This window comes from Alosa alosa, chromosome 7 (genome assembly GCF_017589495.1).
Source record: "Alosa alosa isolate M-15738 ecotype Scorff River chromosome 7, AALO_Geno_1.1, whole genome shotgun sequence".
Classification (NCBI taxonomy): Eukaryota; Metazoa; Chordata; class Actinopteri; order Clupeiformes; family Clupeidae; genus Alosa; species Alosa alosa.
In genome coordinates, this window is record NC_063195.1 from 20587775 (window position 1) to 20600601 (window position 12827).

Below are 12827 nucleotides of genomic sequence, written 5' to 3' on the forward strand. Positions count from 1 at the left end.
TGATTTATTTTATCGCTGCTTCTTTTTTTTTAATGTTATCTATTTCCTCCATGCCTGTGTTCATGTGTGTATCCAGACATGGGCAGGATGTTAATTATGTGCATTTTAAATACGTATTTAATGACTTTAGCGTATTTTGTCATTTGTATTTTCTTGTCAGTTCAATCATTGTTTACATTGATATGGGATGCCGATTTTTTTATTTTTTTTACCAGATCTACTTCATAGGCGCCCCAATGTACAGATTTAATAGCCCTCTGCCAGCTAATCAGAAAATAGTATTTGCTTTACATTTACATTACATTTTCAATAATATGCCTTGTAGTTTCTTTTAAACATTGGTATACCATGATTATTATGTGGGTATTTTTGTAGTTTCGAATTACTAATTACTTGTATTTTAATTAAATACATTTTTCACATCAGTATTTTGTATTTTATTTTGTTACGTTTTATGAGCCAGTTTTTAATGTATTTGTGCCCACCTCTGTGTGTTTCACACTATTGTTTGTTTGTTTGTTTGTGTGTGCATTGCGGGACTCCAACTCCTGTTTTTGTGCACTCCATTGGCTGGACTCCAAGGACATGCTGTACAACAGAGAATTGTTGCCCTCATACAAAGGGTAAGAAAAGCTACAGTAGCTATAGCAACAGAGTCTGTGAAGTTCTAACCTTAGTCATACCAGACACTTAATGGATGTTATTCTTTTTCCACAGTGCAACTACACACCGAACGATCATATGATATGGCTCTCATCATTTTGTTCTGTGGTGGTGAGTTGGATAGCAATTTAAAACTGTTTTTGGACTTTGTACTGATTTAAAAAAAAAAATCAACTTCTTTGCTTTTTTTCTGAGCCTTATGATGTCTGAGTTTTTAATTGGAACCCCTGCAGAGTGCAAGTCCCTGCTCCTCGGCCACGGGTGTGTGCGTGCGTGCGTTTGTGTGAGTTTACTCTACAGTTGCCTTTACTTGTTAAAAATATATTTCCAAACTTGTTCATTTCATTTTCTTGCAGTCTCTAAGTAACGCTGATGATGAAAAGCACACAGCAAATCCCCTCATGGAAATGAATACGCACGCATCTTAACGCCTCTGAGAGACTCCAGCTGTGCAGTGGCACCACCAGAGAGGGCGACTCGAGGCCCCCTATGTGGGCCAGATCCGGCCCGCAACCAGTCCAAAGCCAGCTGCACTCCAAAGCTAGCTGACTCTTGGGCTGTAGAAAGATTTCTTCTATGGTGTCTTGCTGATTCATTGACTAGAAGGATCATTAAACTACCCTGCCGTGGAGAGAGCGCGAGGCTATAGGAGACGGAGGTCGGCGAATGGCTCTGATAAGAGCTCGGCGACAATCTGAATGTCGAGAGCTATCGAAGCGCATGCAACACACCACTGGGTTACAGCAGTTAGTTAAATCCTGCGTTTGAGTGTTTCAAAGCCGCCCCCATGCCCTTTGCATATCTTACTCACTAGTGGTGAAAGATGTTAGTGTGATGTTAGTGCCACACGAAACGGTTCAGCAAACAGGATTAGTTTGGATTGTTACTCTTGGCATCGTGACTCGAGCCGTGACAAGAGCATGTGGATTTCCTAGATAGCAAGCCATCGCACTTCCTTTATCGTGAGGATTTCCCACGACTGACAAAAACAGCCAGTGATGAGGCCTGAAATCAGAGATGAGAGTCACACTGCGGATTAATAACTTTGAACTTTACACAACGAGATCCCTTTGGGGGAAGCACTTTTTGTCTCTCCGCAACCGGCACAGGAGGTTTCACTCAGCCTTATACAGCTTATTAAATTGAATTCATGCCATGAAATTTCATTAGTGCTGACAGGCGGTCGGTACATCTCGACTAATGTCGGGGGGAATGGGTCGGTGACACTACGAACATTAAGCAAATGTAAAAATCTTTACATCCGTTGGTGAGGCCATGAAATGAGTTTGTGTCTAATCATAAGGATCGCAGGTATTTAGTCTAGTCATACAAACACGTAGGGCAGCATATGCACACTCTCTCTCACACACACACACACACAGATCCATTAATAAAAGTCCAGTTACACACTTTCTTTGTGAAATAAAACTCTGCAAAGGATTCTGCTTTTAACCCAATATAATCCCTTCATTAGAAACAACCATTGGAAATGCAATCCATCACAAACACACAGACTAATAACTTACACAACAAGAAAAACTAAAGTGTATAGAAGAAACAAACCGTCTTTTATAAACACTAGTATGCTGTTTGTAACGAACTATTTTTTTATTTATTTTTTTAATCATGTTGTTCAAATGGAGTATAGAAAATCTGTGGACAATGTGCATTCCAATGGTAAGGACATAATAGGAGAAACACTACTGTACACAGCATTTACAGGATCAATTTCCACTTATTCACTGGTTTACAACAATCAATCGGCAACAATCATCTTGTCATCTTGTCAAATACCTTTTCACCCAAAACTAAGGCAGACATATTCCAGAAAAAAACTCAAAACCTTGAGAGTTAAGACATTCTATAGTTTTTCGCCCATTTATGTCATGTAGTCTCATTCATCCCCTGAGCACAGCATACTCTGCACCCAGACATCTGGGCACCTAAACATCCTCCAGGACCAAATCCAATGCATTTTCTTCTTGAGCAGACCAGGGTGGATCAGCTTTGCATTTCCACGTTTTGCCATAATCCACATTTTGGGGTAACATCATGTCCATTCTGGGTTTCAGCCTATCAAGCATCCCAGAACACGGCCCATTTAAAAGCTGTTTTAGTGTATTGTAGAATATCATATTCCAAAATTCCCAGCTAAATCCTGTGTGCCACAGCATTATCCAACGGGGCTTGTGACATACATCCCCGGGGTGTTGATTTGATAACGTCACTGCTCCCCCGTGAGGAAGTCCAGGGCAATGCGTCACGTGTCCTCCCCCTCCCCCTCACCCTCTCCCTCGCTCTCCTCTGGCAGAATGGTCAAGTCCTGGATCACCACCTGCGGTGGGACAGCGGGCATGCTCGCCACCGGCACCATCACGGGCACGCTCAGAGTCACGGGCACGCTCATGGTGCTCCCGCCCAAGGCGTTGGGTCCGCCGGAGGTGTGCGTCACTATGATGCTGTTTTTGTGCAGCTCGGCGGTCAACGCAGGTGACATACCAACGCCGCCACCGCCGACACTGACCCCCATCGACGTGGTGGTGGTGGCGCTCGCCGCTGGCCCCTGCAGGCTCTTTCGGTACTGCGCGAAGCTGCAGGCCTTGAGCACAATGGCCACCACGTTCTTGCCCACCAGGACGCCGGACACGCGCGCCTCCCGGTACAGCAGCAGGTTGCCGCCGCGGATCAGCAGCGTCACCACGTTGATGGTCGCCAGGCTCAGGATCGGGTAGAGCATCATCTTGTGCGGCGCGATGTTGACCCCTTGCATGCTGATCTCGCTCAGCGACACGCACGGCAGCACCAGCAGCAGGATGTAGCAGTAGAAGAAGGTCAGGCCCTCCACCCAGAGCGGCAGGCCTCGTCGCTGGGGCTCCCACAGGCTCGCCTGCACGTCCAGCACGTCCAGCAGGTCCACCACCACCCAGAAGAGCCGGCTGCGGATCTCCTCGCGCTTGCGGACCGGGCGCACGTACTCCATGTGGTCGATGGCGGCCAGCACGATGTAGAGGATGGGGACGCAGACCGACAGGAGGAGGGTCAGCGACTTGCGGCCCAGCGCGTCCGTCAGGATGACCGCACCGCCACCACTCACGCCGCCAACACTCCCACTACCATCCCCTCCCGGAGTGTGTCCGCCTGTAGTGGTGGACGATGCCTTGGCCTTGTAGTTCTGGTACACAAAGTAGACCTTGATCTCCAGCACGAAGACGTAGAAGAACCAGAGGACCATGGCGTAGCCGCGCTGGGCCGAGCGAACCTCGGCGCCCACCCACACGGCCACATAGCGCAGCACGATCAGGAAGCAGGCGTCGCCCACCAGCACCATGATGCACACGCCCACTTTGCGCGGACCCACGCTCTGCTCCACCAGGTAGGCGTCCAGCAGCGCCATGCTGCACACGATCAGCGCTGCGGACAGGCACACGTGGGGCTTGTTCACGGGCGGAGGGGGGGCCATCGTGGAGCAGTGACCACCAGAGGTGGAGGAGGGAAAGACAAACAGAGGGAGACAATGGGACAACACAAGAGGGAGAAAACCACCGTGCTCCAGAGGCAAACAAAAGAAAGATCAATGAGAAGGACAAGAACAAGAAGAAGAAGAAGGTGAAGAAGGAGGATAGAAGGAGAAGAAGACGGATAGAAGGAGAAGAAGAGGAAGGATAGAAGGAGAAGAAGAACAAGGGGAAGAAGATAGATAGATAGATAGATAGATATCTGATCCCCAGGGGAAATTCAAGAAGAAGAAGAAGAAGGATAGAAGGAGAAGAAGAGGAAGGATAGAAGGAAGAGGAGGTTGATAAAAACAGAAAAAAAGTTGAAGGAGGAGAAGGAGATACTTTTTACTTTAGTAACTGCTGCTCTAGAAACGTCAAAAGTGGAGGGAAAACCAGACTGATCCGGTGACAGATCAAGCGCTAAAAAAGGGGGACAAGAAGAAAGAAGAGGAAAGAAGAAGGATAGATTCACTTCAGTAAAGGAAGAAAACTGTAAACGGGACACTTCACAAGTAGAGGTAGAACCATTGTGGATGGGCATTTCCTTATTGTAGGGGGAATGATATTGATCTGGTCAAAGAGAGAACAGAGGATTGAGGAGTGGACAGCCATTATGATTACTGATAGGCTGATGGTTATGGAGACTGATGGTCTTGGTGCTGTGACTGTGGGCATTTCCTCAAGAGCTGTCTGAGTTGTAATTGGTGGAGAGACTGAAGAGGTTTACTGGCACTGACTTGGGGAGTATTTTAATTTTTGGAAGGAGGTTGAAGACAGAGAGTTGTAGGTGCCGCCAAGATTAAAATCAACCAGATAGATTTGGATCGGGTGCGTGAGTGTGTGTGTGTGTGTGTGAGAGTTGCTGTCACTACTGTTGCCAGGCCACCAGATCCCCAAAGAGGGCAGACAGGGAAAAATGAAAGAGAGAAAAGAAAGAGAGGGAGAGAGATTAAGAGATCAAGGGCCAAAAAAAGAAAAAAAGTGTCGACCAAGAGGGAGCGAGAGAGAGAGATAAAAAGGTAGGACCAGAGAGAGGGATTAAAAAGAGACAGTTTTATGGAGAGAGACACACAACAAGAGACAGAGATAGAGAGAGAAAAGAGAGATAGTTATCTGACAGTAATCTAACATTCCTCGCTCCATAAACTGGGTACCAGTGCATTGTTTCCTTACTGTTACATCTCAGCGTTCCACATTACCCTGGCAACCACCTCCAGCTCAGCCTGCCCCCCCTTTCCTCTCCTCTCTCTCCTCCCTCTCTTCTCCACCTCCTTCTCCTCGACTCTTTCAACCCTTTGCATAAGCATCCAGCGCTCCCTTCACCACCCCACCCTCACACACTCTTACACACACTCACCACCACCACAACCACCTCTGCCGCCTCCTCTCTCTCACCCCCCCTCCCGCAAACGAGACCGCTGGCACCGGTGCCGTCTGTTCCAATTAATGCCTAATGGCATCAGACGCGGGCACAGCTTCTGAATATTTCAGCGACCTGGTGGCATGAGGTGGCACTGTGAACGGAGGAAGATGAGGACGAGAATGACAACGATGATGATGATGATGATGATTGAGGTGCGAGCGGGAGAAGAATGTGACAGGCGGGGAAACAGCGAGCACGCAAGAAAAACAAACAAACAAACACACAAACAAACAGATAAACACAGTTCAGGATGACTCCTCTGTCACACCTCGCTCTCCCTGGTGCTCGGAAGTCAATCATAATGGGTAGTCATAGTGACAAATGCCTCGATTCCAGTAGCCCAGATGTGGTGGAGAGAAAACCGCAAACCCCAGCAACTATTCCCAGGTCTCTCTGCGCGTGTCGGTCCGTCCGCCTGCCCATTCACCCACTACCACACGGTCAGCAGGAGGAAGATGCTGACCGCCAGCGACTCAGATCTGTAATCCATGCCTAGGTCCCAGAGACGGCGGGTTTGGGAAAAAGAGAGAAAATGTAGAATCTGAACATTTCATTCAGCTCTTCTTCTCTTCTATCTTTTAATTTGACCTGCAAGAATTTTTTTTTTTTGAAATCCTCAGTATCCTCAGTTTGGCCAAAAGACCGGTTGGAAGTAGAATCCGGGGAGGGGACAAAACAACAACACAGCCACAAAAAAAAAAAAAAACTGTGGAAGTTTATTCCCAGGATATGGTCAGTTGTAGTCTCTGCTCGGTAACAGCAAATCCTGTCTTTGTGTCTGCAAAGCTATCTTCCTCTCCACACCAAAAGCCTCCCCGTCTATCCTGGACGTCAGAGCGACAGAGTGGAGGGCTTGAAAGTTGATCCCGGGGTGCATTAGCGCTCCCTGGAGCCGCGTTCGCTCACCGAGTCCTTCGTGAAGTCCTCTCAAAGCACCCCCCTTCTCTCTCCTGAAGCGAGGGGTGGGTGTGTAGGGGGCAGTAATGATTGTTTGGTTTCCTCCTCAGTTTATTTGCTGGTCGTCAAAGGAAAGGGTTTGAGTGTCTATCCTCTCTCTCTCTCTCTCTCTCTCTCTCTCTCTCTCTTTTTCCTTTTGTCTCTTTTTTTCTGTACTCCAGTCTTCCCGGAGTGAACCAACCGAGTGGTCTCTTGTACGCTCTCTCACAGAGCTGAGTATTTCCTCGCTGCTCTGCTGTTGCAGTTGAGAGAGAATGGGTTTCAGTCTCTCTCCCTTTTTCTCTCTCTCTCTCTCTCTCTTCTGCTCTTCTCTCTCTCTCTCTCTCTCTCCCTCTCTCTCTCTCTTCTGCTCTCTCTCTCTCTCCCTCTCTCTCTCTCTCTCTCTCTCTCTCTCTTCTCCCTCCTCTCTTCTCTACCCTCTGTGTTCTTCTCCTCTCCAAGTGAACAGACAGAGCTTCTTCTACCCTTGCTGCCTGCGGTTGCTGTTTCTGTTCAGACACAGAGAGAGAGAGAAAGGTTTGAGTCTCTTCTACTCATTTCTGTATAGCGAGAGAGAGAGAGAGAGAGAGAGAAAGGTTTGAGTCTCTTCTACTCATTTCTGTATAGAAAGAGAGAGAGAGAGAGAGAGAGAGGGAGTTTATTTCACTCTATTTCTGTCCTTTCTCTCAGTCTGTTCTTCTCTTCCTCTCTTCTTGTCTGAGCGTGCATAGAGGGGGGGGGTCTGCTCTGTGCCCTTGCTGCTCTTAGAGTGAGTCTTGTCTCCTCTAGCTCGCTCCAGCACTCCTCTCTCTCTCTCTCTCTCTCTCTCTCTCTCTCTCGTTCTTTCCCATTCTCACTCCTCCCTCATTTCCTCCCTCTCTCTGTCCCTCTAATATTTCCCCTGTTCTAGTGTGCACCCAGGCGTTGGATCTGGAAGGACCATGCTCAGCAACCTATACAGACAGAGGGAGGGAGAGAGGAGAGAGAGAGAGAGAGAGAGAGAGAGAGAGATAGGGAGGGAGGGAGAGAGAGAGAGAGAGAGAGAGAGAGAGAGAGGGAGGGAGAGAGAGGAAATACTAAAAACAGAAATGTACAATATAACTATAACATGCATGTACGAGTAAGTAACAACAAAGATGAAAATAACCAAAGAATAAATGGGACAGAGAAGGCAGTGTGTGTGTGTGTGTGTGTGTGTGTGTGTGTGTGTGTGTGTGTACACATGGATGTGGGTGTATTTGTAGGACAAAAACCGTGAATGGGTGCAATTGAAAGTAAGAAAGATAGAGGGAAAGAGAGAATGTGTGTGTGTGTGTGTGTGTGTTGAGTGATATAGAAAAGAGAGTAATAAAAGGCTAGTGTCCAGGATGGAGAGAAAAGCAAATAAAAATAGACAGAGAGGATGAACACATAAAACACAAAGCTCCAGGGCTAACTCTACTCTCTCTCCTTCCCTCTTTCCTCCTCCTCTCTCCTCCTCTCACTTGTTCCCTTCACCCCGCCATCCTCCTCTCTCCTTCTCTCTCTCCTCCCCCTGTCTCCACTTCTCTCCTCTTTCTCCTCTTCTATCCACCTCTCTCTTTTTGATTTCTCCCCTCTCTCCTCTTTCCTCCACTCTTTCCTCCTCCTCTCTCCTCCTCTCACTTGTTCTCTTCACCCCGCCATCCTCCTCTCTCCTTCTCTCTCTCCTCCCCTGTCTCCACTTCTCTCCTCTTTCTCCTCTTCTATCCACCTCTCTCTTTTTGATTTCTCCCCTCTCTCCTCTTTCCTCCACTCTTTCATCCTCTTCCTCCTCCTCCTCCTCCTCATCCACTGTTTTCCATGGTCAGTATCCATTCCTTTGAGAATCTACAGCTGCTACTGTATGTGGCATGAGTCTTCCAATCTAATTCAGAATTGATTAATACTCAACGATTGTTTGTCATGGTTTCCTTTGCTCTCTGTTCTGTAGGGGTGTTTGTCTTTCTCTGGTATTTTGCCTGGGGGCTATTTTGTCCTGTATTATGATATGACCTTTCTCAGGTTTCTTTTTTTTAACTGGCGATAAAGGAAACTCTTGCCTCCTCTTTTTTCATTCTTTTTCAGTGCTTCTCTTCTCTCCCCTCTCTCTCTCTCTCTCTCTCTCTCTCTCTCTCTCTCTCTCTCTCTCTTTCTATTTTAATGATGAAAGAATAGTGGCTATTGTGGTGGTGCTGGTTGTCCCTGTGTGTGTGTGTGTGTGTGTGTGTGTGTGTGTGTGTGTGTGTGTGTGTGTGTGTGTGTGTGTGTGTGTGTGTGTGTGTGTGTGTGTGTGTGTGTGTGACCACTGATCTGTGTTCCCTGTTGGGCTGGGCTGGCTTCCAGGGGAGGGAGAGCAGGCATTAAGGGGCCCGAGCACCATGCACCAGGGAGCTGGGACTCCACCGCCCCCTCCACCCCCTCTTACCACCATCACCAACACGGCCCTGGGGGATCGATGAATCATGGTAAGAGATTTAGGGATTGTGTGTGTGTGTGTGTGTGTGTGTGTGTGTGTGTGTGTGTGTGTGGGTGCGTGTGTGTGTGTGTGTGTGTGTGCGTGTGTGTGTGTGTGTGTGTGTGTGTGTGTGTGTGTGTGTGTGTGTGTGTGTGTGTGTGTGTGTGTGTGTGCGTGTGTCCGTTTGTGTGTGTGCGTGTGCGTGTGTGTGTGCCTGTGTGTGTATGTGAGAGAGACAGAGTGTGTAAGGGAGAGAGAGAACAGGGGGAAAAAGACTGACCGGTGAGAGAGATAAAGAGAGGGAGATGGAGAGAGAAAAGAGAGGTGGGGGGGCAGAGGGCAAAGTGAGGAGGCAAAAAAGACAGAGAGCAGTCATAGCACAAGCAAAATTCTTCAAGGGTACAGGGAAGTGTGTGTGTGTGTGTGTGAGAGAGGGGGGGGGGAGAGAGAGGGAGGGAGAGAGAGAGAGGGAGAGAGAGAGAGGGAGGGGGGGCAGACAGAGACAGATAGAAAGCCACCAGAGGCAGAGAGATAAGAGAAGAACACAGCAGAAGAACATCCCCTGAAACATGTTTACTTACATGTTTATAGTGTTCTGTGTGTTACTGAAGGTCACGCATTCACACAAATAAACACGACACACATAAACACATCCCCTCTCTGTCACACATACACACACACACACATACTCCCTCTCCCTCTCTCACACACATACATACACTCACACACACAGACTCTCTCTCTCTCTCTCTGTCTCTCTCTCGCATGAACGCACATACACACACACACACACACACACACACACTCATTTTCCACGTTCCAAGTGCTATAACTGTCTGCCTGTATCATTTATTACGTTCACAGGGCTGAAACCCTTGTGCATGGTGATGGCCCTAATGATGGGTGACACTCCATCACCTGGATCCCCTCTGCCCGCACCACCGTCCTGGTCATCATTTAAAACTGACCACTGCTCTCGTAGGAGTTAATCAAGTGGGTGGAGAGGTGTGTGTGGGGGGGGGTTGGGGGGGGCTATAGCACACATGAATACTTAATGACGGAACACTGTGTCACTGCATGCAACACAGACAGTTAACTGCCTATACATGCAGTCTCTCTCTCTTTCTCTCTCTCGCATGCACACACATCACACACACCCACACACACACACACACACACACACACACACACACACACACACACACACTTGCAGAAACGCACATCTCTCTGGCCAGTGCCGATAATTACATGTGCTTGATCGCTGCAGAGAGCTCCCTCACTTCAAGAAGCACTTAGCATCAATCTCTACACTGGCACAGACAGACCAAGCGATCTCTACACTGGCACAGATAGACGCTCCACATTCCCAGGTGACCAAGCGATCTCTACACTGGCACAGATAGACGCTCCACATTCCCAGGTGACCAAGCGATCTCTACACTGGCACAGATAGACGCTCCACATTCCCAGGTGAGTAAGCTATCTCTACAGTAAACAGAGGTGTCCGTGGGGAATCCCCAGTTTCCTCAAAAGATAGTGTTTTTATCTGTGCTGTCACATCATTTTAATAACTTGAATAGGATTGAACTCTTGTAGGGTGCTAAATCACATCACAGCATCACATAACTACAGTAGCTGATCAGCATCACATAACCGGCTGATCTGCATCACAACATCACATAACCGGCTGATCTGCATCACATAACCAGCTGATCAGCATCACATAACCGGCTGATCTGCATCACAGAATCACATAACCGGCTGATCTGCAGGTGATGAATAATGAAAGTGACTGCAGTGCTGGACTGCGTGTGCGGTCCCATGGAGGAACAGATATTACACAAAGCATGATGTGCCGTGTTGTACCCATGTTCTTTTTTTATCATATTGATATTCATTTATTCACATACTCCAGGCTGTTTACTTCTCTCACCCCCATGTGGTTACCATGATAGAACAAGGGTCCTGCAGCTGCAGTCATTTACACGCGAGGCGACTCTCCAATGAAAGGACGAGGTTGTAGGTCCTTTGTTCTACCACAACGGTGCCTGTGAAACTTTGGTTCCGCTTACAAGAAAAATAATGTTTTAACGATCTCTTCCACGACCACCTAGTAGTCCATTCACTAGTTCGCCCGTCAGCATGATTGCTATACCGAGTGAATAAGCTAAGCGCGTGGTTGGCATGGTAGCTGGCCGTGGTCATGGAATGCCTGAAGCGGAGATCGCGATAGAGCGATGGCCGCTTGCACCCCAAAAGAGCAGAAAGGAAGGCCACTACCGAAATAACATTTGCGCTTGCTTAGCAAGTCATAGATCCACTAGATGGAGTGGATGTACAGTAGGACTGATAGGCATCTGTGGACCAATGGCTCAGTATTTGATTGCTGCTCTGATAGGACAAGCATGCAGCTGTAGTAGCGTATCTATCCTGAATGCACAGAGTAGCGGCCAGCGGGAACCGGATTTGACAAGGATATATATTAGAGTCTGGAACCTGTGACGAGTGATGGGTACCCTTCATCTGAGATGAAGAGAGCGGGCTAGTAGGCGATGCTTGAGCTGACCGATATGAGATGTAGTGTGATGGAAAGCTGAGGATCTTAAGCAGAGTTGGATATGAAAAGGAGTGTCCTTTTCGGAACTGATCGGTTTAATCTGATTGGTAGTAAACGTATTGTGTCCTGGTCTAACTCAAGATCTGCCATCGGGAATGAAATGAGACGAGGGGCATGTAGACTCACTACATCTCAGCAGCCCAAAGGAGGCCGGTAAACATGATGGAGGGTGAATCAGAGTGCTGTGACATGAACCCCTTGCGAAGTATAGCAAGGCAAGCGGCAAGTACACAAGAGTGGATCTTCGTTGCTCTTGCTCAGCGGCGGACATTCGTGTATTGCATAACCGTGGGAACGATGGGTGTCAGGGTTCAGCAGAGCTGCTGCCGCGAGGGTCCTGCATGGGTCCTGGGGCTCGTTGGAGCCGTCGATGCCTGGGTCCTGGGGCTCGGTGGAGCCGTCGTTGCCTGGGTCCTGGGGCTCGGTGGAGCCGTCGTTGCATGGGTCCCGGGGGCTCGGTGGAGCCGTCGTTGCCTGGGTCCTGGGGCTCGGTGGAGCTGTTGCTGCATGGGGCTTTGGGCTCGGCAGAACAGTCATTGCACGGATCTTGGGCCTCGGTGTAGCTGCTGCTGTATGGGTCGTGGAGCTCTGTATTTGCTGCATGGTTCTGGGGCTCAGCGAAGCCATCGTTTCATAGTTCTGGGGCTCAGCGAAGCCATCGTTGCATGGGTCCTGGAGCTCAGCGTAGCTGTTGCTGCATGGTTCTCGGGGCTTGGTGAAGCCGACGTTGCATGGGTCCAGGAGCTCGGCGTAGTTGTTGCTGCATGGTTCTTGGGGCTCAGTGAAGCCATCGTTGCATGGGTCCTGGAGCTCGACGTAGTTGTTGCTGCGTGGTTCTTGGGGCTTCAGCGAAGCCGTCGTTGCATGGGTCTTGGGGCTCAGGAGTAGTTGTTGCTGCATGGTTCTTGAGGCTCGGCGAAGCAGTCGTTGTGTGGGTCCTGGAGCACGGTGTAGCTTTTGCTGCATGGGTCTTGGGGCTCAGAAGAGAGGAGAACTCAGAGGAGTTCCCTCCTGTCGGTGTTGGCATGGAATGAAACAATAAACCGGTGTTCAAGGAGTGTCATTAATATGTTCTGGCTGTAGACTGGGGTTTGAGGGCCTGCTGAGAGCGAACTTAGCACAACTGTCCACAAAGCACTGCTTGCTGGCGAAGTGCTAATTTTAAAACATACGAATAACCAGTCATTGTAACCAAATATGACTTGAGTTTATTGCAAAGCTTATATCAGTGAACTA

General features: G+C 48.6%; 1 protein-coding gene across 1 annotated transcript; it reads right to left on the reverse strand.

The window, feature by feature from the left end:
* Positions 1 to 2249: 2249 nt before the first annotated feature.
* Positions 2250 to 4247, reverse strand: tmem264 (transmembrane protein 264). The gene has a single exon (XM_048248834.1). The coding sequence runs from the start codon at positions 4121 to 4123 to the stop codon at positions 2924 to 2926; it is 1200 nt and encodes a 399-aa protein (XP_048104791.1). The 5' UTR covers positions 4124 to 4247; the 3' UTR covers positions 2250 to 2923.
* Positions 4248 to 12827: the final 8580 nt, after the last annotated feature.